The following is a 24,663-nucleotide window of genomic DNA, read 5'->3' on the forward strand; positions in this document are numbered from 1 at the left end:
ACTGCAGATATATTCCAGATTCACAGGGCTGACACAATCTGTGCATAGTTATTTCACCCAAACATCCTCTCTTCTACTTCATCAGGGAACAGGACTAACTGACTTTATTACTATTATTATTATTATTATTATTATTATTATTATTATTATTATTATTATTATTATTATTATTATTATTATTATTTTGCTACAATGGCTTAACTGCTTCATTTTTTGAGATTTTGTTCACAGCACTGAGTTCTGTAAGTTGAGTACTCATTTCCTACTCACAGCAGGGTCGGCAGCAATCATGTTAGCAGAAATACATTTTTATAAAGCCTGCATTTTTCTACGAGGCAATGAGTTTTATAGTATATAAAGTATGTGCAGTATAAAAATATAGTATATAAAGTATGTATGTATAAATATTCACTGAAAGTCAGTGACATTCCTGGTAATGTTATGACATATTTTTAACATGTTTTCTCTAACTTATTGGGTTCTTTGGCCACAGTATTTGCTAGTTTGAGTTGATTTCACAAAGTATATTGGATTCAGTTTTTGAAAACATAATATGGGGTGTTGATTTGGAGATTGCTGCAGCTTACCAAAAACCATTTTCAGGATTTAAACTCTGCTATTTTTACTCAGGTGACCTAAAATATGTACAGATTCACATAAAACAAAATTTTCTTGTTAATTTGGCAAAGCTGAGTCATACAAAATAATCGCATTTTCTTACTTCCTTATGAATCAATTATAAATAAATGCCTGCTCTAAAATTACTTGTCAGGTACAATCTTTGTGTGTGTGAAGAATTTTTTGTGGGAGAATAATTTCAGTCATTGGTCAACAAAGCCTGTGGCCTTGTTTCTTCAATTATCTGTGAGGATCAAGCTATCATTTATAAGCAGAGACAAGATTTTACTCTATTTTGACAACTACACAAGGCCCTTGCACTTTAGAACACTGTAGCAGAACACAGAAAATAATCACAAAGCAACACAAGTCGCAGTAAGCCAAGAATCAATGATGGTAAAGTTAGTATTGCTAACAGCAGTAAGCCCCTGATCTGGATAATCTCGTAAGTCTGTTTTCTAAGGTTAAAATAAAAAGAAAAAGAAAAAACAAAACTCTCACAGAGATGTGTAATTGAAATGTACTTCTGGTGCTAATGGAGCAGGAACTTTTCCAAGCTTTTAACAGGTTAGAATTAATCAACCCTCAATCAATACGAAGCACCCCAGCTATAGAACCACCACACTCACCCATGATGGTTAGGGCTGTAGCTTTTGTTAATTCTTCTTTCATCGACTCTATTACTTCTAAATTGCCTCCATCCAGGTTGCATCTATTTATGGTTCCATTTCCAGAACTGATCCAATAAAGCTTGTTTTCCACATAGTCTATTGATAGCCCTGTAATTAAATAATACAACTTAAACATAACAATAGTCACTTGGATTGTAATATTCACCTACTGTTGGATTTGAGGGGAAAAATAAGTTGCCAGCTCAGATTCTGGTCTTTAAAATAAGATCTGGCTAACAGGGAAATAGACACATACTGCTTTAACTATGGGTAAAACGACATACTTATAGACACGGAATGGTTATCTCTGTTCATTATCGTAACACTCTTGTAATGTTGAAAAGAATGATTATTCCATTTTATAGATAAGGAAAATTATACCTAGAATAGTTAAGAAACCTTTGAGTCCACAGCCAGTGAGTGGACATTCCAGATATTTTAAGACAGTTTATGTTTCTAAATTGAATGAATTGAATTGAATTTTCTACTCTCTTCATTACATCACTTTGACCGAGAAAGTTTTAATGCATAATATTCATTTGAGATACTAAATTTGTTAATGAAATTTCTAATTTTGTCCTCTACTTTTAGTAACATTTACTTTAGGCAATTATAGATTTAATTTGGTGGTTTCAATACTTTACAAGTGAATTCAAAGCTAGGAGAATTTCAACAACTAATAATTTCACTGAAGCATGGCAGCGAATTGGGCTCATTTAGGGGCTGCCATTGAGAAATGAGCCATAAGTGAACAAAACCAAAAATGTAAGATCATTGTTACAGAAACAATGGCACAATGTGTCACTATAGGTTAGCTTTAATATAGTTTATGCACAGTTTCATATATTATACAAGTGTTCATGGTTTTCAAAGGTCTCAGGACATGCACATTTTGAAGGCCGAGGGTACACATCTACTTAATTATGGGCGTGCTTAACAGGCTCAGGATCCACATTATAATATTAATTCTTTGGCTCCATGTTGGTCTTCTGGGACCCACTACTACCTGTGAAAAAGCACATGTGGGCATATATTCAGGCATTCAGTAAGTACACTGTTTCTGGGATCTCCCTCCCAGAATGAAGTGAGCAAACCACACACACACACACACACACACACACACACACACACACACACACACAATCCCTCCCTACCAATAAAACAAAACAAAAAACAAAAAACTCTAAGGTGAATAAAGGTAAGAAAGAAGAAGGAGAAAGGAAGGAAGGAACAGAAGAAGGAAACAAGTAAGAAAGGAAGAAAACACTTGGAGGAAACTGCATCAGTTCAAGTGCACTGAGACTGTGTTCAACAGAGCCCAGATATTTTCAACCACAGTTAGTCCCAGTCCAGAGAGTGGAACTGATTTATCAGACCAGTTTTAATCAAGTAGCCATAATAAAATATGTCTATATTACCAGCTATTTACTGATTTACTGGTATCTTTTCCTAATAAAAGTCTAGAAAGTTCACCAGAAAAATCATAATGCATAAAATTAGACATAGCGGGGATAAAGTTTTCAGATTTTTTTTTTATAACCACTGTGGGTAATTGGCTTTAATTACTATGGGAAAATAATCAAGCAAAAGTTATCACAATCTTATTTTATGATATAATATTTTCATGGTGAAAGTTATTCATTACACATTTTTTTTTTAATGAGAGAAAGTCTGGTCATTCTGCAGGTACTTCCTAAGCCACCTTTATAATATCTTTTCTAGTATAAACAAATCCTGAGAAGTGATCTATTTTACCTTCTACTTAGTTGACTATCTAAAGCACATAATTCCATCTTTAATGAGCAATGAAGCATATCTTTACTACAGATTTATGGTACAAAATATAATCCCAAACTTTGTTGCCGTATTTTCAGCAAGAATCACATTAATAAGTACATTTATCAAAAATTCCCTTTAAGAAAAGTTATCATACCCCTCTAGGTATTACAAATTCTCTCAATCAAGCTGAACCATCAGAGAGCTCTCTGCATTTTTAGATTGCTGGGGTTTTGTCTCTCTCTGAATATTTTGCTGAACTGAGCTTTGGCACTGTGCGCTTGGCTTAAATGAAAGATGCTGTAAGAAAGAGCCATGGGAAACCCACTGTTGTACTTCCCAGGATACAGTGTCTGAAATAATACATCACACTGTGACCTCTTTATACAAGGACCCATGGGAGAAATTTCTTTCAGGGCTCAGTGCCAGAAAAAGCTTTATGTGGAAAATATAAAATTGTAACTGATCATATTTCTGTCTCTGCTGTGGCTGCAAAGAAACTGAAGAGTCAGATTTGCAACCTATCCAGCAATTGTAAAAGAATTGCATTTATACCACACACTCCATTCCTGGCTTCAATAGACTAATTTATTATTTTCCTTCATCTTGATTTTTAAAATCAGTTTTCTTACCGGCCCTGTCTTAGGGAATGTTTTTGTTTAAGTTTCCTCAATCTTTTCTTAAAAGAAAAGGGTACATACTGAGTATGTTCAACTCCAAATAAATGCACCATGCCAGAATTTTCTCATCAACCTAAAACTGTGCAGTTTCTAGCCTCAAAGTTAGGTTGTGTGAAGCAGTTACACAGAGCAAGGAAGTTACAGAGTGTAGGTCAGAGCTCCCCAGTTTTTCCTACTCAACGTCTTTGTTTCTGGACTGTGACTGCTAAGAGGAAAGGAGCCGTGTCCTAGTGAGGTTTTTATCTTCAGTGCCTGGCATGATGCCTAAAGCAGAGAAGAAAATTTAGAAACACTGAATGAACAGGTTATTTAATTAAGTCCATTATGAAAATTATAAGTTGTCTTCAAGGAGTTCTGCCTAGTAAAGTTGAATTTTTAAATTTATTCTCCCACAGAGAATTTTTAAATATACTGCTTATACCCAAATATTATGATCATAGCAGATAAGGGCAGTGACTGAATAGGTCTACTTGGTATGGCTTAGATTTTTTACATCAATATTAATATGCAATAGTTCAGGATTAATAGCGTCAAGGTTCACAGGAAAAAAATAAAATTCCTATTTCAAGCTGCATAGGCATGTGATACATCACTTAGTCACCTACATATATCTTCTCTCTTGTCAAATATATTAGTTTAATCCTTGAATGTTCTTGAGTGTGTCTATTCCCAGGTGTATAAAAGAGAACTGAAATATTTGAAAACTCTTATTATGAATTCAAGAAACTGGTGATATAGGTTTTGAATTCATTAGTATGTTTAGATGTACATATTCACAGTTATTTAATATAAGTGTTTTCATATCATAAGATTCTTAAGTTTTGTTATTATCCCTTACTTAGATCTTAATAACACTGAATAATTGGCATCCATTTATTGAAATACTTTCTGGATCAGATCTCCATTCCCATATTTCAAAAGATAAATCACTGAGCAAGAACCCATAGTGGTTTTGGTGCAACTGAAACTACTGAATGATTTTAGAATGCTAAGTTCCTAGCCAGGAGAAAACAGATCAGATGCGAGCATGACACTACAAAGGTGCCCTGGAACCTATGCAAAGAAATATAATTATGTCTGTATGCGAAGATCCACAGAGTGGGTGACTAAGACTAAGAAATCTTCAAAAGGGCTGTAAGAGCGGTCTAAAGGATGCACAATTAGTAATACAGAGTCATTTCTGCAAGGCATGCTTATTTATAAAATCATCTGGATCTGGTTATCAAAAGGGCAAATCTGATTCAATAACAGGTATATCAATGGAAGAAAAGTTATCATTTAAGTTGAAAGACCTTTATGAAAAGAAATATCTACCTTTTTACCTATCTTTTCTATTACTGTAAACATGCAGAATTAATCCATATGCTTTGATTATAAAACTCATTATTTTCCTTAATTTATTATTTTACTTAGACATTTTTATTTAAATCAGCTTATTTTTAAAAATTTAGACAATGTAACTTGCCAAAATTATGTAATTATTCAATTAACAGAAATATTCCACACATTGATATAAAAAACAACTACATAATATCTTCAAAAAATATAATGTAATCTAACTATATTTTCCATATGTCACTAAAAAAATTAAGTCCATTAAGTTTTAAGTGCTGCTACAATTAAGACTGAAAAGTTCATTTTTATGTGTCTTATGTCTTTTCTTTTTTATATGACTTAAAGTAAACTCAATATACCATGCAATGTGGAATTAAAATATAAGTGCAAATACATAGGGAGAAACAAGGAATTTTAAAAATTAAGGCTTTCTAGAGATAGTAATTATTTAATATTTTTCCATCACTTGTCAAATTTCATTTCAAAATTTTCATTCCTGGCTCTGTATTATAATTACCTGGAAAGTTATTAAAAATACTGATCTTTGGGGCCCACTCTCAGAAATTCTAATTTAATTGGTTTATGATGGTCCCAGGCATAAGTATTTTTGAGAAATCTCTCCAGGTCATTTTAGAATCAAAAAATTAAAAAATTCCTTTTAAACAGTGCATATTTTTATAATATTTTACATTTCAGTATTTTAAAAGTTCAATGACGCCTTTTAAATTTTGCTGGAAAGTGTGTCATGATTAGATCTTTGGAGACAGAGGAATACTAAAGATGTAGATAGAGAAAAAGGCATGCTATGGATATTTAAATGGAGATGTAACTTCAAGGCTTCCAGACATGTACAAAACACAACACTGAAATCTTCTAAGTATTTTCTGTCTAGTGCTACCTTTAGACAACAGAACACAATTCTGTTTTTGGAATTGTGAAAGTTGTAGAAACTGGCTATTAAAAATGCACACAAAATAGGGAAACAGCGCAAAGTTGCATCCCCTGTTCTACCTGTAGAATAGTTACAATGTTTTGGATACTTCAAAATAGAGATCTTTTCAGAGTCCACCATAATGGGCCTGATGATTCCGGGGACAGAACCTTCTCTGAAACTTTGAACTTTCAGCTCCAAAGGAGCTTAGTTATTCCATGGGGAAGTAGAAAGGGATTCACTGCCTACTCAGTATTAGGCTATCTCAAGAAATGTTTTATTCCCCCTGAGAATACTTAGATTTTTAAGTTAAACAATAAATATCCTGAGGAAGCCCAAGTACTCTGTGCTCCATCCCTGGCTTCTCTCTGAAGCAAGCACAAATTCAAGGAGCCACCCTCCAGCACCTTTTCCTACTCAACACCTTTGTTCCTGGATCGTGACTGCTGAGAGGAAAGGAGCCAGGTCCTAGGGAGTCCGTGCATCGCTGGGTTCATCTGACAGAAGGCCAGGCAGCCTTGACCTGGCTACAGCCTCACTTCACTGAACACTGTGAAGCTGTAGTAAGGATAACTGCCTCATATGGTAATACCTGGCACAGACACTCAGTAAATGCTAGCTATTTATTACCAGTGCAGGCTTTTGTATTTCCCTTCTGGGCTAAAATTTACAACCATCTCCCTGGTAATCCCTACAGCTGATCATTTTGAGATTAACTTAGTAATGAAAAACACTTAGATTGTGCACTTAATTTGTAATGCAGTCTTTTCTCAGTTATAAGGGTTCATCAAAATTAGAAGCTTTTGTTCTGTGAAGGCCAATAAAAGATATGCTTTATTCTGGGACAAAATATTTGCAAATCCACATACTCATCAAAAGATCAGTACCAAGGAAAGAATTCTCAGTGGAGGGTGGGTATAACGGTGGTAAAGTGCTTGCTTAATGTGGGTTCAACTCCATTACCTCCATTAAAAAATAAAAATAAAATAATCAATGAAATTGTTTAAAAAAGAATTCTCAAAACTCAATAGTTAAAAAATTCAATTAGAAAATGGGCAAAATAAATGAACAGATATCCCACAGAGGATATACAGATGGCAAATAAGTCCATGAGAAAAGATGTTCAACATCATAGGAAAATGCAAATTAAAATGACAGTGACTATCACTACACACCTATAAGAATGACTGCAATGAAAACAGTGACAGCAATAAATGCTGACAAGGATGCAGAAAAAAGCTACATCGCTGACACATGGCTCGTAGGAATGTAAAATGGTACAGCTACTCTGGAAGACACCTGGGAAGTTTCTTATAAGACTCAGCATATTATTACCATAAGTCCCAGCAACTGCACTCCTGGGAATTTATCCCAGAGAAATGAAAACAAACGTTCGCACAAAAACATGATGTAGTGAACAGCTGTAATCACTGAAATTCCTTTAACAGGAGGATGGTTAGGTAAACTGTGGTATGTACATACATGGCACACTTCTCAGCCACAAAAAGAAAAAAAGCAACCTGATACAGACAACAATTTTGATGACTCACCAAGGATATATGCTGAGTGGAAAACAGCCAATCCAAAGGTTACATACTGTATGATTCCATTTATACAACATTTAAAAATGACACAATTTTAGAAATAGACGGTGTGGGGAGGAAAGGGAAAGGAGGTGGTGGGTAGGAGGGAGTAGGTGTGGTTATAAGAGGGCAACAGGAATGACTGCTGTGATATAAGAATTATTCAGTATCTAAACTTTCTTCCCCATCTCCCTCTTGTTTTCCTGCTTATCCTCAGAACTTGATTCTGTTTATTCAGTATCCTGACTGTGGTGTAGGATATAGGAGCCTATACCTGATAAAACTGTACAGATCTAAACACACAAACACACACAAATGAAGACAAATAAAACAGAATCTGAATAAGACTGATGAATTATATTAAGGTCACTAGCTGGGTGATAATATTTTACCATAGTTTTACATAATATTCCAATTGGGGAAAATTACATAAAGTATACATGAAACCTCTCTGTACTACTTTTTACAATTGCATTCAATCTAAAATTATCTCTATAAAAATTTCAATTAAAAATGATTCAACAAAAAGTAGAGTATGAAAGGGATCAGAAAATGACACTCCAAAATATACCACTTATGGTTTGAAGATTATTTTGGGTTGAAGACAAGTAAAAAATAACAGACACCAAAAATAAAAGCTCTTTGACTTTTCTTTTTGCTAAAAACAGGCTTAGCCTCTTAATTACCAGAGATAAGTCCAGACTCTCACCAGCCCAGAGATAGCACTGAGAGGAATGTGCTCAACAAAACTTACAAAAATGATTCTTATCTTAGTTTTCCTCCTGTATTTACCTACCCATAGTTTGCCTTCCTTGAAAGTCTAAACTGTTTTTCCTTTGTCTTGTTCATTTCTCTGAAAATGTATTGTTCTTTGGTCAAGACGCTATATAAGCACAAGTTCTAACCACCCCTTTGAGTTACTCATCAATGAATTTCTCCCTCAAGTCTGTGTGCTCAATGAGATAATAAACTCTTTCTCTTGTTAATTTGCCTTTTGTCAATCTAATTTTCAGGGCCCTAGGAAGGTAGAGGAAATAGTTTTTTTTTGGTTTTGATTTTTTTCCTTCCACTGCAAGTATCTATACTGCCCTTATCTTAACTTTATCTAAATTATTCCTTGGAATCATCCTTTCTATTCACTTTAAGAAATCACTGATGTCAGACAGAGTCACAGAACTAAGCTAATTAGTGCTTTGTTGCTTATCGCATCAAGTTAAGATTTCAGCATCTCTTCTATCCTCCCTCCAATAAATCATTTTATCTGGGACAGTTTATTCTGTGTTTCAAGCTCTTGATGACTCGCCAAAGTTATGTGTCTTGTGAAAATAAGACATGAAAAAAATGGAGGAAAACCAGAGTCAGGGACAGGTGATTTCTAGAAAAGTGTTTTGCTCTAAAAGAGCATTTTAAAAGCTTTAATACCTATAGTTTCACAATTTGCCAAAACTGTATTTTATAGCTTGATAGGTAAAATAGAGCAAAATATTTTTAAAAGCACTCAATTGTGGTATTTGCATATTTTAAAACTATAGTTCCTGTCAATATAACCATAAATATTCACTTGTGTTAGTTTTTTTACTTAGACATGCAGAACAGTTTAGCTCTTTTAGTTTTAGACATATCATGACTTTGTGCCTTTTATGTCCATTTTTCCTTTCTACTAAGAATGAGGAATGCCCCTTCCCCTCCACCATAACTTAAAAACAAAAGTATATGTTTTCTTCACTAATTTGCTTACAACTCATTCCTTTATTCCTCTTTCTTACAAAGAATTAGTTGTTTTCCTTGTAATATCTACTTGTATTATCTTTATGGCATCTGGAAACAGTATTCATGAGTGATACTGGTTTTTACTGCTGTTTAACTCTCCTTAAGATCTCAAATGGTTTATAATTTCTGCCTTCTGCCTTTATTGAACTATGACCTTGATAATGTGTCCCAGGTTTTATTTTCAGAGTATGGCACTTAGTATCCACTTCATAATCATTTTTAATAACCTTTTTAAAATACTTCATAACATTTGAAAGAATGAGTAATCAGATGAAAAAATGTAGTGAATTTAAATTATTTGTGTGTATATGAATGTATATAATTTTAATATTGGTTTGTGAATTCCTCTGGCCTTTCTGGTAACCTACTCTTATCGTTTCTTTTGGGGCACACGGCTTTACATGTTGATTGAGTTTTAAACATAATAAAAGTGAATGTGCTGAGTAATAAGTATATATAAATAATTTAACTGCATAATGTTAAGCAAGGAAACATATCCAGAAATCTGCTTTAAAGCTTATTTTTAAAAAGTGAGGTCCTTGAGTTCTTTTGATGTGGTAAAAAGTATTTGTGAATGTTAACCATGAACAGATTTAAAAATTTGCACTATACAGTGTATGGGTTGGAATGATTAAGTACTAAAACATAAATGTTTGTTAGGTTTCAAGAAGGTGCACTCGAAGTTTGAGTAAAATGATTTTTGGTTGGGATTACATGTAAAAGAGAAAAACATCAAGAAAATAAAATAAATAGTACACTAGATCCTTAAGAATAAGCCATGGAGGGTAATGCTGATTGACAAACCAAGATGCTTTATATGAGACTTAAGGGATAAAATTCATAATACGTAAACATTTTAAACATGGAAATGGCTTTAAGTAGTAAATTAAAACCCCCTGTTTTGGAAACTACTCTAAGGACTTAAGATATCCAAGACTAAGCAATAAATCTTAATTGAGAATATTTAGTTCAACATTGGATAACTGGAATATTGATTTGTATTTAACAGAAACAAAATTATTTAGCCCAAACTGCCTGAAGGCTGCAATTACTTACTCTTCCGTGATCCACACTCATAAAATGCCAAGTTGGGTGTTTTGATAAGATTACGATGCATTTCTCTTTCAAGTATGTCACACACGTGGATTTAAAAGCAAACAAAGGAAATCCAATGAATTAAAATATAAAAACTATTCCACGAACTAGAAATCCTAGTATATCAGCGACTTTACTGTTTAAAACTAGCATTTAAAGATTCAGAAATAATTCACTGTGAGGCATAACTGACACAGAGGTGAACTCAATTCTTACATATCCCCGGTTGCTTAGAAAAGCTGACTGCAGTGTCCTAATTGGCCACACAATTCTCAGGCGTTTCCAAGCTCTAGGTTTTTCTTTCCCACTCTCCATGCTTGAAAGAGTACCAGTTTTATTCCCTGATCTTTCCTAGAGGTCAGGTAATTACTGTATGAAATCAGCCTCTCTGGGCAGAGCATGATTGTTAAGATTTGATACGGCTTTGGAAGTAGATAAACTTGGTTTTGAATCCCAGCTCTACTATTCACGACAAATAACTCATTTCTTTCAAAAAAGCCTCAGTTTCTAAATATATAAAGGAAAAATAAGAAAGCCTTCCTGAAATGATTACTGTGAGATGATTAATGAAAAGCATTTTGCAAGTGCTTGACATAGTCTACCTACTTAACAAGTAATTGCTATAATTGTGTTACTTTTGCTGCCAAAGTGAGGATGATTCCACATCGTTATCATCTATCGTGGGCTAAGTGCGTGCAAACACAAAGGTGTTAGCCTCACGGTGAGAATACAGGTTTCATGGAAGGGGATAGGTAATCACTGTTTCGAGCTGACACTTCTCAACCTCATCGGACAGAGTATTGTGATTTCTCTTTACATTGAGTGCAGTTATTTCTATTCATGTTTCTATGTATGTTCAAAACATAATTTATAATCTAACAGTTAAAACATGCATAAGGAGAAAATCAACTGAACAGTAGCTCCTCCTTTCCTAATTGTCTGATTTTCTTCATGGAAATGGTTTAGGGAATGCAGTGAGCAGGACAGACTCATCATAAAAAATTTAATTACAGTAATTTTCTGCAGGGCAAAATATTAGTTAATTTCAGTAAGTAAATAACACAGTAATAAATATCTCTATGTATGTAAGTATTTCATAGATAGGACAATCATGTGTACCAACAAAAACAGGTTTGTACTTGTTCTTTTTTTTCACTCATTCATACGTTCATTTATAGTACTGAAAATTCCATTGTAGAAATCTTCTCAGGGGAATAGTTCTAAAAGAATCTTGTAAAGGGGGATAACAATGGTATGAATTCTTAGAGTATTTCAAAGATTCTTCCATTATCAAATGTTTCCTTATGAGACTTAACCTTGATGCTACACAAAATAGCAGTTTAAATTTATACATAAACCGAAAAAAAAAATTGTGTCCACTTATTTACAGCACAACTAAACTGTCCATAAAGAGAGGAAAACAGTAACAGCAAAAAATGAACTTTAGAAAAGCAAACACAATCATCTGAAATACTTGCCTATTTTGTATAAATTGGAAAACAGTACGTTACTGAATATATTTTAAGAAAGCAGTTCAAGCATGCAGAGTGAAAACACTGCAACTTAAAAAAACAGTTACTATGCAACATAGTTTTTAATCTAGTTTAATCAGTGCCTATAATACTCCTAAAACTAGCATTGTCTTAACTGGCCCCATTTCTCACAAACAAAGAATTTACACAGACTGAATACAGATAGGACTTTCCTGCTGTAAAGTTACTCACAGTAATATTTTTTATAGTTGATTTACAGATCAGAGTCTTTCTAGCCTATTGGGATAGATCAAAAATTGCATTTAACAGGGTTGGAGTGAGTAAGGGTTACGTTCAAAAGAATTCAGTTTTATAGTCATACTCTGTGCTAAAAAACAAACAAAAAAACTTGCCAATAAGTAGATAAATTGACCAATTATATTTTGCTTGTTCTTTCTTTTTATAAGAAATCTGAGGTGCTAGTGAGAGTTGATGGGTTCAGAACAGGCCACCCCAAATTATGCTATGTTGACATATTGATTATTTTGAATTAAAGTTACTTAAGAAACAGCTGGTGCAAGAAGAATATTCTGACCCTCTTTTGTTTCCCTGAAAGCAGGGATCAGTTCTCCCATGGGAAGTTAGCCTTCCTAGACTAAGAGGACAGAGGCATCCTTACTGCCAAACACAGGAAATTCAAGGCCACAAAAGCAGTATCAACAAACTTTGTTACTTCTTCACTAATTTGGTAACGCAATCCCCAATCCCTTTGTTTTGTCAAATCTTCACAAATAGTTGTTTCTTTGTCTAAAACGTATAAAAGCTGCCTGCTTAGGTCACTTCTTTGGGTCTCATTCTTATGGGGATCCCATCAGTACATAGTTAAATTTTTTTTTCTCCTCCTGTTATCTGCCTTCTGCCAATTTAATTACAAGCACACCTCATTTTATTGGTCTTCGCTTTCTGCACTCAGCAGATACTGTGATTTTTTACAAATTGAAGGTTTGTGGCAACCCTGCCTTGAGCAGGTCTGTCCACACCATTTTCTCAACAGCATTTGCTCACTGTATGTCTCTGTGTCACATTTCGGTAATTCTGAGATTATTTCATAATTTTTCATTATTATATTTATTATGGTGATCTGTGATCAGTGGTCTTTGACATTACTACTATGAATCACTGAAGCCTCAGATGATGGTTAACATCTTTTGGTAATAAGTATTTTTAAATTAAGGTATGTATGCTGTGTTTTTTTAAAGACATAATGCTCTCCTATACTTAATAGACTACAGTATGGCATAAAGATGACTTTTATATGCGCTGGGAAACCAAAAAAATTGGATGACTTGCTTTATTGTGATACTTGCTTTATTTTGGTGGCCTGGAACTGAAGCTGCATCTCTGAGGTATGTCTGCATTGAACAGCAAAAAGAACCAATAAAGGTAGAGAAAAAGAACTTTTCTTTCCCTATGGAGCCAAATGGCCACTGGATTAGACAGGGAAGGGAGAAGAAACAGCAAGAGGAACACATTTACATATGGACAACACAGTCTGTCATTCAACACTGCAGAGACCCTCAGTCTTAGCACCTCGTTAAATGACTAATAACCTCAAGTAGAAAAGTTACCAGAAGGAATTTGTAAGCAACACCTAATTGTAAACCACATTGAGAACTTATGAGAGCAAGATGAGGGCCAAGTTGCCCTTTTGTTCCGCAGGCTATGCTGGGAAGACCTGTGAGTCAAACCCAGTACTTCAAACTTGTTTGCATCTTAGCATCAGCACCAGGACAACATAAAGCTAAATTCTCACATGTGCATAAAAACTTGCTCACCTCAGAGGCAACCTGGTTACATATATTCCTCTGCTACAGTTCTGTGGATTCTATTTTGTGTTTATTCTTCGCTGAACTCATTTATACACACTCAATACTGCAGACAATCAAATCATTAAAAGTCCAGTCTATTAGACCCAACATACCTTCTGCTACTGCACCCGACAGGTTCTATTATTAAAGGCCAGATGTTCTTTTCATAAGTTTTCCTCATGAGAACTTTATAAAATGGGTATTTTGCCTTGATTTTCCAGATGAGGAAAGCAAGTACAATCAAGCTAACAGCAATTTGCTTAAGGTCACTGAGTTGAATTTACCTAATGGAATCTAAGATGCCAAACTTTTATCTACAAGCCTAAGACAAAATCCGATAGTCACTAAAAATCTGTTTATTGAATAAATGAATGCCTGACTCATAAGCTGTGGGATAGTTTGTAATGAGGTTCTGGATTATTTCCAGGAAAATATTATATCTTGCACAAATTAAAATTAAAAACTATCACTCTGAATTTATCTTAAAGCAAGTTTTTAAATATAATAATAACTGACATGAAGTAGACATTTAATATTTGTGATTGAATGTCGAACCATCACCCACACACAGTTAAAAATAGCACCTGGTGGACAACGCCTGAGGGACCAGCCACAAAGTGTAAATAGTAACATTCACTCTTTTTCTTATAAACTTTCTTTATACGAGCTTTTAGGTTTCTTTAATTTATTTTGAGTAGGGAAATGGAAATTTAGTATTAAAGAAGATAAGGTTTTCCCTATTATAAAAACAAGCATATACATTAAGATTTTGGTGTAACCAACGGCTGCCACATTATAATGTAAGGATTTTATTTGCTCCTACTATTTCAGTCGTACTCACTTTTCCACATTAAATATTCTGAACAACTCCAGATAAGCACCAACTTAATTGCTTTCGTCCAAATTAAGTCCTTTGTATGGGTCCTAATCTTGTAGAGTCCCTTGTTTCTTTTGTCCTCTCATCTTCCACACAGTAGTATTAGAAATTAAAGGCAAATTGAAATGCTTAACACTACCTTGAATTTCAACTATGTATCAAATCTTAGAACAAACAATTCAAAGAAAAGAGTTGTGAATAGTATCATTTTACATCGTTTATCCTCTAGACTACATAAAAAATATTTATGGCAAATCTTGATACTACACATTTATTGAATCATCACTATTAAAAGTGAGATATTTCAAGTCAACATGCTTCCACATTTCTAAAACTAAGAAAAAACTGCTGGAAAGTTTCATGGTATATTGATTTTACCCCAAGATTTTAAAATATCCTGTATTCAATTCAAAGCAAAGTTGTGATTTTCTTCTGTTTATTCCATCATTTGCACATTTAATATAATAATCAAAATCTAAGTTCATTATTGGATTTTTTTAAAAGGTATTTTAAAATGACAAATAGGCAATATGATCATCCTTGCCTCTCAAAGAAATACAAGAAAATATGAGGAAAGAGTGATTACAGCATGAAAAGAGTATTATCATGTATAGATGTCTATGTGTAAACATGTAACATCATCTTCTAAAGGAATCTTTGAGATTTTTAAAGATGTTTTATGGGAATAAGTCACAGCTCTCTTTCAGCACCATAGAGTTTTTACCTGATGATTTACAATGGTTAACAAAGGTAGAATAACGAACTAAATAAACACCCTGCAGAGTAAATGAAAACTGCTGAAAACTAAATATTAAATACTTAAATCATCACAACTATTAATAATGCCACAATAATGATAATCAAGGAGACTCGATACACCATATTGCCACTGTAGCAAGTGGTGTATCAGATACTCACCAGTGAGAATAAGATATTTATTAATTATATTAAACGTTAAGCAACTTCAGTACTTAAGATACTGCAAAAATCCTCTTATCATAAAACCTATTTTCTAGATAAAGAAACAAAACAAAACAAATTTCTTCTGTATAGCACAGGGAACTATATTCAATATCTTGCAATAACCTTTAATATAAAAGAATATAGAAATAAATGTATGTATGTATGTGTCTGAATGACTGGGACATTGTGCTGTACACCAGAAACTGACAAACAATAACTGACTACACTTCAAAAAAAAAAAAACAAAAACACAAACTATTTTCTTTTCCAGAAAAACAGTGCTCCCTCCCTACCTAACATAGCCCAAATGGGTTAAATAAGATCGATAAATTCCAGATTTAACTTACATTACTAATCGGTCGTATTTTCTTTTTCTACATTAAAGATCCATTATACAAGCACAGATTTGGCATAATTAAAACTGCAGTGACTATTAAAGAAAAAACCCCAAACTTACCAACTGGTTCCTTTTGATTCTGAAAGAGAATCTTGCTATTGCTGCCATCCATATTTGCCATGTTAATTGTGTTTCCATCTGTCCAGTAGAGTTTCCTTGATTCAAAAAGAGATATGGGATTAAAAATATTAGATGTAGACCTACTTGTCGACTAGAAACATGCACTGAAGAACAAAGTTAATACGAAAGTTAATTCTTCGCTCAGGATACATTTTTTCGAGAAGGCCCCCAAATTGTTGAGCCCCTTGCCTGGGAAGTAAGTACCACGCTTGCTTTTTCCTGCTATTAAAGAACAGTTATCTCACTTCTTTTAAACTCATACATTCACAACTGAATATTTTACTATGACTACAGTAAATTATTTCCATTAAAGTAATTCATTGAGATTGAATCCTCTTGGCTTTAAGAAATCAGATACCATAGAAGGGAACCAAATCATTTCAATCATTCCTCTTGAAAGCACTGGGGAGAAAGGATTTCTTTTAGCTCTACACAAGGTCTCTACGTGGGGACATGATAACAAGCCAGAAGCTGGGAGAACCTGCTCCACTTATCAGTGCCCATCATATCAACATGCAGTAAGCATGTTATTAACAACCAGTATTTGAAATGAAATCAGCAACTTTCCCCTGCATCTCTTGTTTATTCTGAACTGTCACTATTAAGAAATATAAATAAAATCTTACAGTAATATATAAAAATTTGATTTTGTGCAGAAAACAGAAGTCTCCAACAAGAGATCTCTTTCTTTAATGTTTGTTTTCTAAAATTTTTTTTTGGTAGGGGGGAAGTAGTTAGGTTTATTTGTTTATTTATTTTTAGAGGAGACACTGGTGACTGAACCCAGAACCTCATGCATACTAAGCATGCGCTCTACTGCTTGAGCTATATCCCGTCCCCTCAGGGATCTCCTACATGTTCCATATTTACAATTTTCTTATAGAGCATATACATATGTGTGTGTGTGTATGTGTGTCCTCTGAATCAAAGTTTTTATATAAAATCAGTTCAAAGTTGTGTAAAATTTTTGAAAATCTTAAAAAAAATAATCATACTTTACCCCCTCACTGGGTGAGCTGCAAGACACTGTGGCTTATCGATTCCGTGGATAATTGAGGTTTTCAAGGAGCCATCTAGTCGTGCCACATTAATCTGTGTTTCATCAAATTCTGAGCTAATCCAGTATAAATTTCGTGAGACCCAATCCACTGCTAACCCTCTGATACTCTGAATATCTGTAAAACAAGGAAAGAGAAAATTAAAAGTGAATGAAGTTTCTCATTCTTTTGGCTTTCCAAGAAAGTTATTTTCTGTCTCAGGGAAAATTTAATTTACACTTTAATTTGTTAGCTAAAATTGTACAAGATTATAATCTCATCCCTTATCAACCCTTCTTAAGGCATGAATGATCATTAATGTCGTACTGCTGAGCCATTTGAAAACTTGAAGTAACAATTAGCATTGAAATTACACCAACGGTCCATGATTCACTAGTAAACACTTAGAGCAGATGCAGGCAGCAGTCCTATGGGCCAAGGTGACCAAAATTCAGATTAGAGCAATAGCTTCTCTAGTTGGTAGCACAGCTTTCTAGTTAGGAACAAGTACTTGTGTGCCGTCAACAAATGGGCCGTTTTCTGTTCTAAGTGCCAATTTGTTACGGAAATGAAATAAAACAATTCAACTTTCCTAAAAGAATTACCAGAGTTGAACATCTTTAAAACGGATAATTAACAGAAATTGACTGAGATATGAGCAAAGAAACAAAAACCCTTTTAACATTCCTCTAACGTGGATTCTACAGAAATCACAGAAATCTAATTAAGGCCCGATTCATTTCAGTCAATAGGAATATTTGGGTTGCTATTACTTGATTATTCTATCAGGCATCTTTTTAAAAAATGATGGAATTTAGGTTTAAATATAATTGTACATTTTAATTAAAGAAACAAATTAAAATGAAAGTGTTAAAAACAATGGATATGAGGAAATCTTTTTAATGCGTTAACAGATGAAGCAGGCTGGTCTATCCCCAGTCTGTGGCACTTGACTACTCTAACTGGGTTTTGTCTTATTTTACAAAGTTTTAGTATTTTCTAAATACCATGCTGTACCTCTTTGGGCTCTCTAGGCCCCTATTACGCAAATTTACAAGACACCTGGAGACTGTTAAAATGAAGATTCTGATTTGGTAGGTCTAGGGAGGGCCCTAACATTCTGCAAGTTATAGCCAGCTCCCAAGAGCTGCAGCCATAGCTCCAGAGCAGTACTTCCAATCCAAATGCTTCTAGAAACCCAGAGCACCTGCTACTTAGCTCATCAAATTAATGTATCTTCTCCCCTTACCACCCCCCCCCTTTTTTTTTTTTATCATTTTCAAAAGATGTCACAAAGCTTGATTTTCAGAAAGGGAAAACTCTAGATTTTTTAAATCTGCCAACTCGTTCAAAATTTAAAAGAGCACAATGAGGCAGCCCTGACAGTTCTGGGTCAGCTGTGAAGTGTGGTGCTGGCGTGGTCCACTCTACTGTGAGTTTACAACCTCATTTCTTGACAGAGCCTACTTTCCTTTTATTATTTCGAAATAACTTTTAATCACAGTGCTCGGCAAAGGTTTTCCCCACGTTCCAAGTTCTCCTCTAAGCAACAGCCTCTCACTCAGCAAGTTACCTTTCATTCTTAATTTCTGGTATGTTGGCAAATGTTGAATGTGAACTGCATTTCTCAACCCAACACTTGGAATTTCTTTTTTACTTTTAGTTATTCTCATCCAGCTCCCTCCTTCCTTGAGAAGAAAAAGTCACACACCACCTCTGGGAAGCTAAACCTGCCACCGCAGTCATGCCTTTGCCTCACCCAGGATACTTACTCTTCCTCCTTTACCCTCTGCACTTAATTGGCTGCTGAGAAACAGTAATGAGATTTGGCTTCACCTTCTAGGTTGGGTGCCTATTTTTTTGTCTCTAATCAAGTCACTTAGATTTCGTCCTCTTTTCTTACTGGGAAAACGAGGCTAATTAGAGGTAATACATAGGATTGTTGTGAATATTGCATTAGATGATGTGTGTTTTTGCAGCTTCATTCAGGGTTGATACTTCGGCAATCCAAGGACTTAATATTTTCTGTATTTTTACCCTGAATTGCTTGGTTTTGGCAAAAATAAAACAAGTTTTTATTTGCTCTCAAATACATGTGTTCCAAAGGTGGTTTGTTTTTTTTACCCCAGCTGTCCCTGCTGCTCAAAATCTTTTACTTATTTCTGATTGACTCCTAATCATATGGCCAAGAGAATACATGGCACTCTTAACTTGGAAAGCATAGACACATGTAAGCTGTAAATACCTAGCCAGTCTTTGTCAATTCTATGCTCCATGTTCTCTCAAATCTATTTCTGTCTTTAATATTGCATAGCTTACAGTCATTTTCCTCTTTTAAGCAAATGATTTAGTTGCTGCCAAGTTTTTCTGACTAAGGAGCTCTGGATCATGACCTTTGATTGCCCCAAGGTATTTGATTGCTTCCAACCACTCAGAAAATGATGTCTAAATTCCTTACGCTGGCTCTCTATATAATCTGAATATAACTACCTTTTCCACTTTTTCACTATTTTTAACCCATTATCTTACACTTCAGTTATATTGCTGTTTTCAGATTTCCAGACTTACCCTGATCTTTCCAACCTATATGGAATTATCTGGACCTCATAGCCTAACACATCTTCACTTATCAAAGTCTTATGCAAAGTAGGCCAGCTGATGGGGAACAGCACCCTTCAACTACAAAAGCTTAATCAGTTCTCCTATATATCCCAGCCCTGAAGATTTTCTCTATCTACCTAACTCAACAGAACTATACCTGATCAATCCCTTTCCACCTTGTACAATAATTGTTTGCTAACAAATGACTACTTTCACATATATTTCTTGAAGGTGGGTTCCTTGATAACTTATCTTCATAGCTGCCTCCACCAAACATAGACAGCATTGTCTTCAAACTAAATGTTTTTAATGAATTGATGAATAAATGCATGATATGCACAATCTATAATTTTAAGGATACGTGAGCTGAGCTAAAACTCTTATAGGTGAGGTCCTCATGTTTATTTTCAGGAGTAAATATCTGAACACACACTCAGTTCTCACTCTCTATCCTTACTCTTTTTCTGTCCACTAGTTTGGAGTTTCTAGTTATCAGCTTTATGTCTAAACTTCCATAGACTGAGTTCATTCTTACAATAGATCAGAACAAAAAAATCAAAACACACACAAAGAAATGAGACATAAGAGCAAGAATAAAGAGAAAAATAAGTAACAGATTTAAATCTCCAAAGCTTACATGGTTTTATTGGGTATAAGATAAAGAAAAATGAGTGAAATATTTTAAAGAGAAAAATACACTTTGAAAAAATAAGCAAGGTGCAATAATTTATTTGTTAAAATCTTCTTGGAATATATAAATGAGAAGCAAAAATAACTTGAGAATATAAAAAATATAATAATTCATGAGATGGACTGACCAGCAGGTTAGACACAGTTAAACTAGTGAACTGTAAGACAAATTGAAGGAGGTTAGCCAGAGCTAGCTCAGAGAAACAAAAAGATTAAGTGAGCTGGAGGCTAGAATGAATAATCTAGCACATCTAGTCATAGTTTCTAAAGGAAGGAATAGAGAGACTGGGTTAGAAAAAATGGTCAGAGATAATAGCTGAAGATTATTTACTCCCTGGGCTGATGAAAGACATGACCCAAAAGGAGGTACAACACATTCCAGGTGGCTAAATAAAAACACTGTCATGAGAAAAAAAAAAAAAAAAGAATAACGTTAAAAGCATCTAGAGAGAAAAGACTGCAAGAAAGAATAACAATTAGCCAAACATAGAGATTCTCAACAGCAATAAGAGATGTGAAAAGACAGTGAAATAATATCAGAAAAGGGTTGAGAGAAATAAATCTAAACGTGGAATTTGTACTCAATATTATCTTTCAAATTATATCTCAACAACAACAAAAAATTAGATTTAAAAATGGGCAAAGGACTCAATAGCCATGTCTCCAAAGCAGATTCAGAAATGGTCAACAAAAACATGGAAAGATGTTCAACATCACTAATCACTAGGAAATGCAAACGATAACCACAAACAGATACCACCTCACACCCATTAGGATAGTTACTATAGAAAATGAACAAACTAACTAACTAAAATCAGAAAATAACAAATATTGGCAGGAATATGAAGAAATTGGAACTCACTGTATACTGCTGATGTAGCCTTTGTGGGAAACAGTATAGCAGTTCCTCAAAAAATTAAAAATAGAATTACCATATGATCCAGACATTCCACCACTGGGTATACAACCAAAATAATTGAAAGCAGAGTCTCAAAGAGATATCTGTACACCTATGTTCATAGCATTATTCACAGTAGCCAGAAAGTGAAATATATATATATGTGTGTGTGTGTGTATATATATATATATATATATATATATATATAAACATACATAAAAATAGATAAAAACAAGTTTCTTCTGTATAGCACGGGGAACTATATCCAATATCTTGTAACAACCTTTAATGAAAAAGAATATGAAAATGAAGATATGTATGTATATGCACGACTGGGACATTATGCTGTACACCAACTGTACTTCAATTAAAAAAGAAGGAAAATGATGACACAACATTATAAACTGACTATAAATTAATAAAAAAAATTAATAAAATAAAATAGTGGGTATAACACTAAAAAAAAATGAATAACTTAGTGTCTACCAGGGTCTTGGTTTTGTCACTTTTAAAACATATGTATGTATCCCACATCTATTTCTTTCTAGAGAACATAGGAATAGAATTATGGCTTTTTTACAATCTTTGTATTTCTTAATGTCCTAAGCCTATAATTATTCCTATCTTAGATAAACAACTCACTGTTGATTTTGAAAAAAGTCTGAAGTAAGCCTCCTTCTTTTATTTTCATCTGGGTCAGTGTCTCCAATATCTTTCCAGTTATCTGGTCAACATCTCTTTCATTCATCAGGTTCAGTTACTCCTACATCTACCCTTGGTGTCTGTCACCTTCTGTAACTCTCTTGTTCCAGCCTAATTTTTGCTTCAGATTTGGAATATTTCTATAACTTTCTAATTGTAGCCCTGTCTATAATTTCTTACTTTTTCAATCTAACTACCAGGTTTATGCCTGATTTATCATCAAAAGATGTTGAATGACCTATACCCAGCTGTGAAAGTCTTCAGTGGCTTTCCACTGCCTTGAGGAGAAAAAAAAAAAAAATACAAAAAACAGCTCCTGTGGTGTAAGACCCTTTGTGATCTGCCATCATATTAAACTTCTAGTTTATTTTTCTACAAGGCCTAGCTACCCCTCACTACTTGCTCCTCTTTATACACGTGTCCAGATCGTTTCTACTGATAGCTCAACCTAGACTAATCTTGCTACCATTTCCCCCCAAAGCCTCATCTGACTACTCCCATCTAAGTGAGAACTTCAGTAATCCCAGGTAAGAACTCAGGACTCCTTGTGCTAATTTTCTGAGAAGTAAGGTTTTAGAGTTATGCTGGCAACTTTATGAAATTCCAGGCCACCATCAATAGAATCTCAACTTGTATCTTATTAAATTCCTGATTTCACTGAGCCTTATACTTCCGTTAGTTGATTACATTTCACTCTTTCACCAGATATGAAGCTCTTTGAGGTTACAGATTGTCTTAGTTAAATAACTGCTACCTCCCCACTCATGCAGTATCCCAGATACAGAATCCAGAATAAGGTATGGGGGAAAAAAGCACACGGAATAAACTAAAACAGCATTTCTATCCTTGCAACTAAAAGATAGAGAATGTACACAGGAAGCGTTGCTCATTCAGCTCCCATTACTATAGATACACAGTTCTCAATGGAATGGCATTTATAGGTATCATTTTTGCCTTTATTTTTTTTCTTTTCTCTCTTTCTCTCTTTCTTTCTTTCTTTTTCTTTCTTTCTTTTCCTTTCTTCCTTCCCTTCTTCCTTTCTTTCTTTCTTCCTCTCTTTCTCTCTTTTTTTTAAATCACAAATGTTGACACACTCCACGAAAAGGTTTCTTGGATGAAAATGAAAATTGAACATTCTATTCAAAAACAGGCAAAAACAACAGGTGTTCCCTGTCCAAACTTTCTACTTTAATTCAAGGCCTGTTTCCAAAATCTATGAATGAAAACTTCTATCAGTGAAAAATGACCTGTTTTCAATTCTTACGTTCTCTCTGGACCAATTTTCACAATAGATTTTATTTTCTAAGCATTTTTATTGCTGGGTACAATTAAACATGGTACTTACAAAACAGAGGGAATGAATGAATCGTCAGTACTCACTGACAAAGTAATTGTTGGCAGAAGTGGGTAACAATTTTAAATAATAATGGAAATCTACTCTGAAATAGGTCCAATTAGATTCAAAGTATCATTGATAACTGAGTTTTATATAGCAGCTACGTCATCAAAAGTTCTGCACTTAAAATAGTTTATATTTTTGCAGTTCAAAAAGCACATACTCTTATAACTTCCTACCATATAAGAAAATGTTCTTTACAGAAATCCACAGATAAACTTCTAGTTGATATCCATTTTTCTTACATCCATTTTACCTTCTGCTTAACCTAACAGTCTAGTCCATTCAGATCACAGACGACTTCAGTACTAAAAAATTACTTTTCTCAAGCAACAGTACTTGCCCAAAGCTGAGTTCTTACTTTTCCTAAGATGAACAATTTATACTTTGTCCTAGAATAATCAAATACAGCAGGGGTCTTTTCCAATTAAAAAAATGAGATTCTATTGATGGTGACCTGGAGTTTCATAAAGTTGCCAACATATCTCTAAAAGGTTTTCCTTACATTTCATAATAATCAATAAAATAACCCCCCCTTCACCTGAGCTCTGCGAGGTGACTCTGCAGAGTATGCTGACTGCTACAGCACAGCTGCTCTCCACCTTGCTGAGGCTCCCTATGTGTAAAAGAAAGGTACACTGAAGGGAAAAGATCATAGCTTTGGAGTCAAAAGGCCTGAATCCATACTTGGATGAAACAAAGCTTTGCTATTGCCTAGCGTGGCAAACCTGAACAAAATGCTTCCTCATATTTAAAAGCAGAAAGCGACACTTACCTCCAAGGACTAAATGGTAGGTAAAATAAAATAAGGACAGACAGAAGTGCGAAAGCTCAACTATCTTACTCCTGGCTTACATTAGGAGCTTTAAGGCATATTGATGTCTTACTCTGTTAATCGCAAGCAATACTTTAGGGTTCTGGGGGGAGACCTTTTATCCAGTGAGGTGTGACGCTGGGCAGTATATGAGTTCTCAGGAGGGGCAGCTGAGCTTGTGGGACTATCTCAACAGGACGACACTGTGGGATGAAGTCCCATGTCCTCTTATCTTAGGGCAATAAGGATGACAGGCGCTGTAAATATATAGCCCTAAGTGTGAATTTGTCTCCATCACTTGCTCACTTTGGTTTTGAGGCAGAGTTTCAGCTTAGGTGAACTTAAGTTGTCTTCCCTGCAGAATAGAAA

At 34.4% G+C, this 24,663-nt stretch overlaps 1 protein-coding gene across 4 annotated transcripts in view; it reads right to left on the reverse strand.

The window, feature by feature from the left end:
* LRP1B (LDL receptor related protein 1B) overlaps nt 1–24,663 on the reverse strand; it is a 1,592,931-nt gene that overhangs the window by 509,949 nt on the left and 1,058,319 nt on the right. For all 4 annotated transcript variants that reach the window (XM_064484732.1, XM_031451350.2, XM_064484731.1 and 1 more), the window contains 3 exons: nt 17,157–17,331; nt 16,097–16,191; nt 1,248–1,397 (listed from right to left, as the gene is read on the reverse strand). In XM_064484732.1, coding sequence (XP_064340802.1) covers nt 1,248–1,397; nt 16,097–16,191; nt 17,157–17,331 — 420 coding nt within the window. The remainder of the gene's footprint in view (nt 1–1,247; nt 1,398–16,096; nt 16,192–17,156; nt 17,332–24,663) is intronic.

The sequence above is a fragment of the Camelus dromedarius genome, chromosome 4 (genome assembly GCF_036321535.1).
Source record: "Camelus dromedarius isolate mCamDro1 chromosome 4, mCamDro1.pat, whole genome shotgun sequence".
NCBI lineage: Eukaryota > Metazoa > Chordata > Mammalia > Artiodactyla > Camelidae > Camelus > Camelus dromedarius.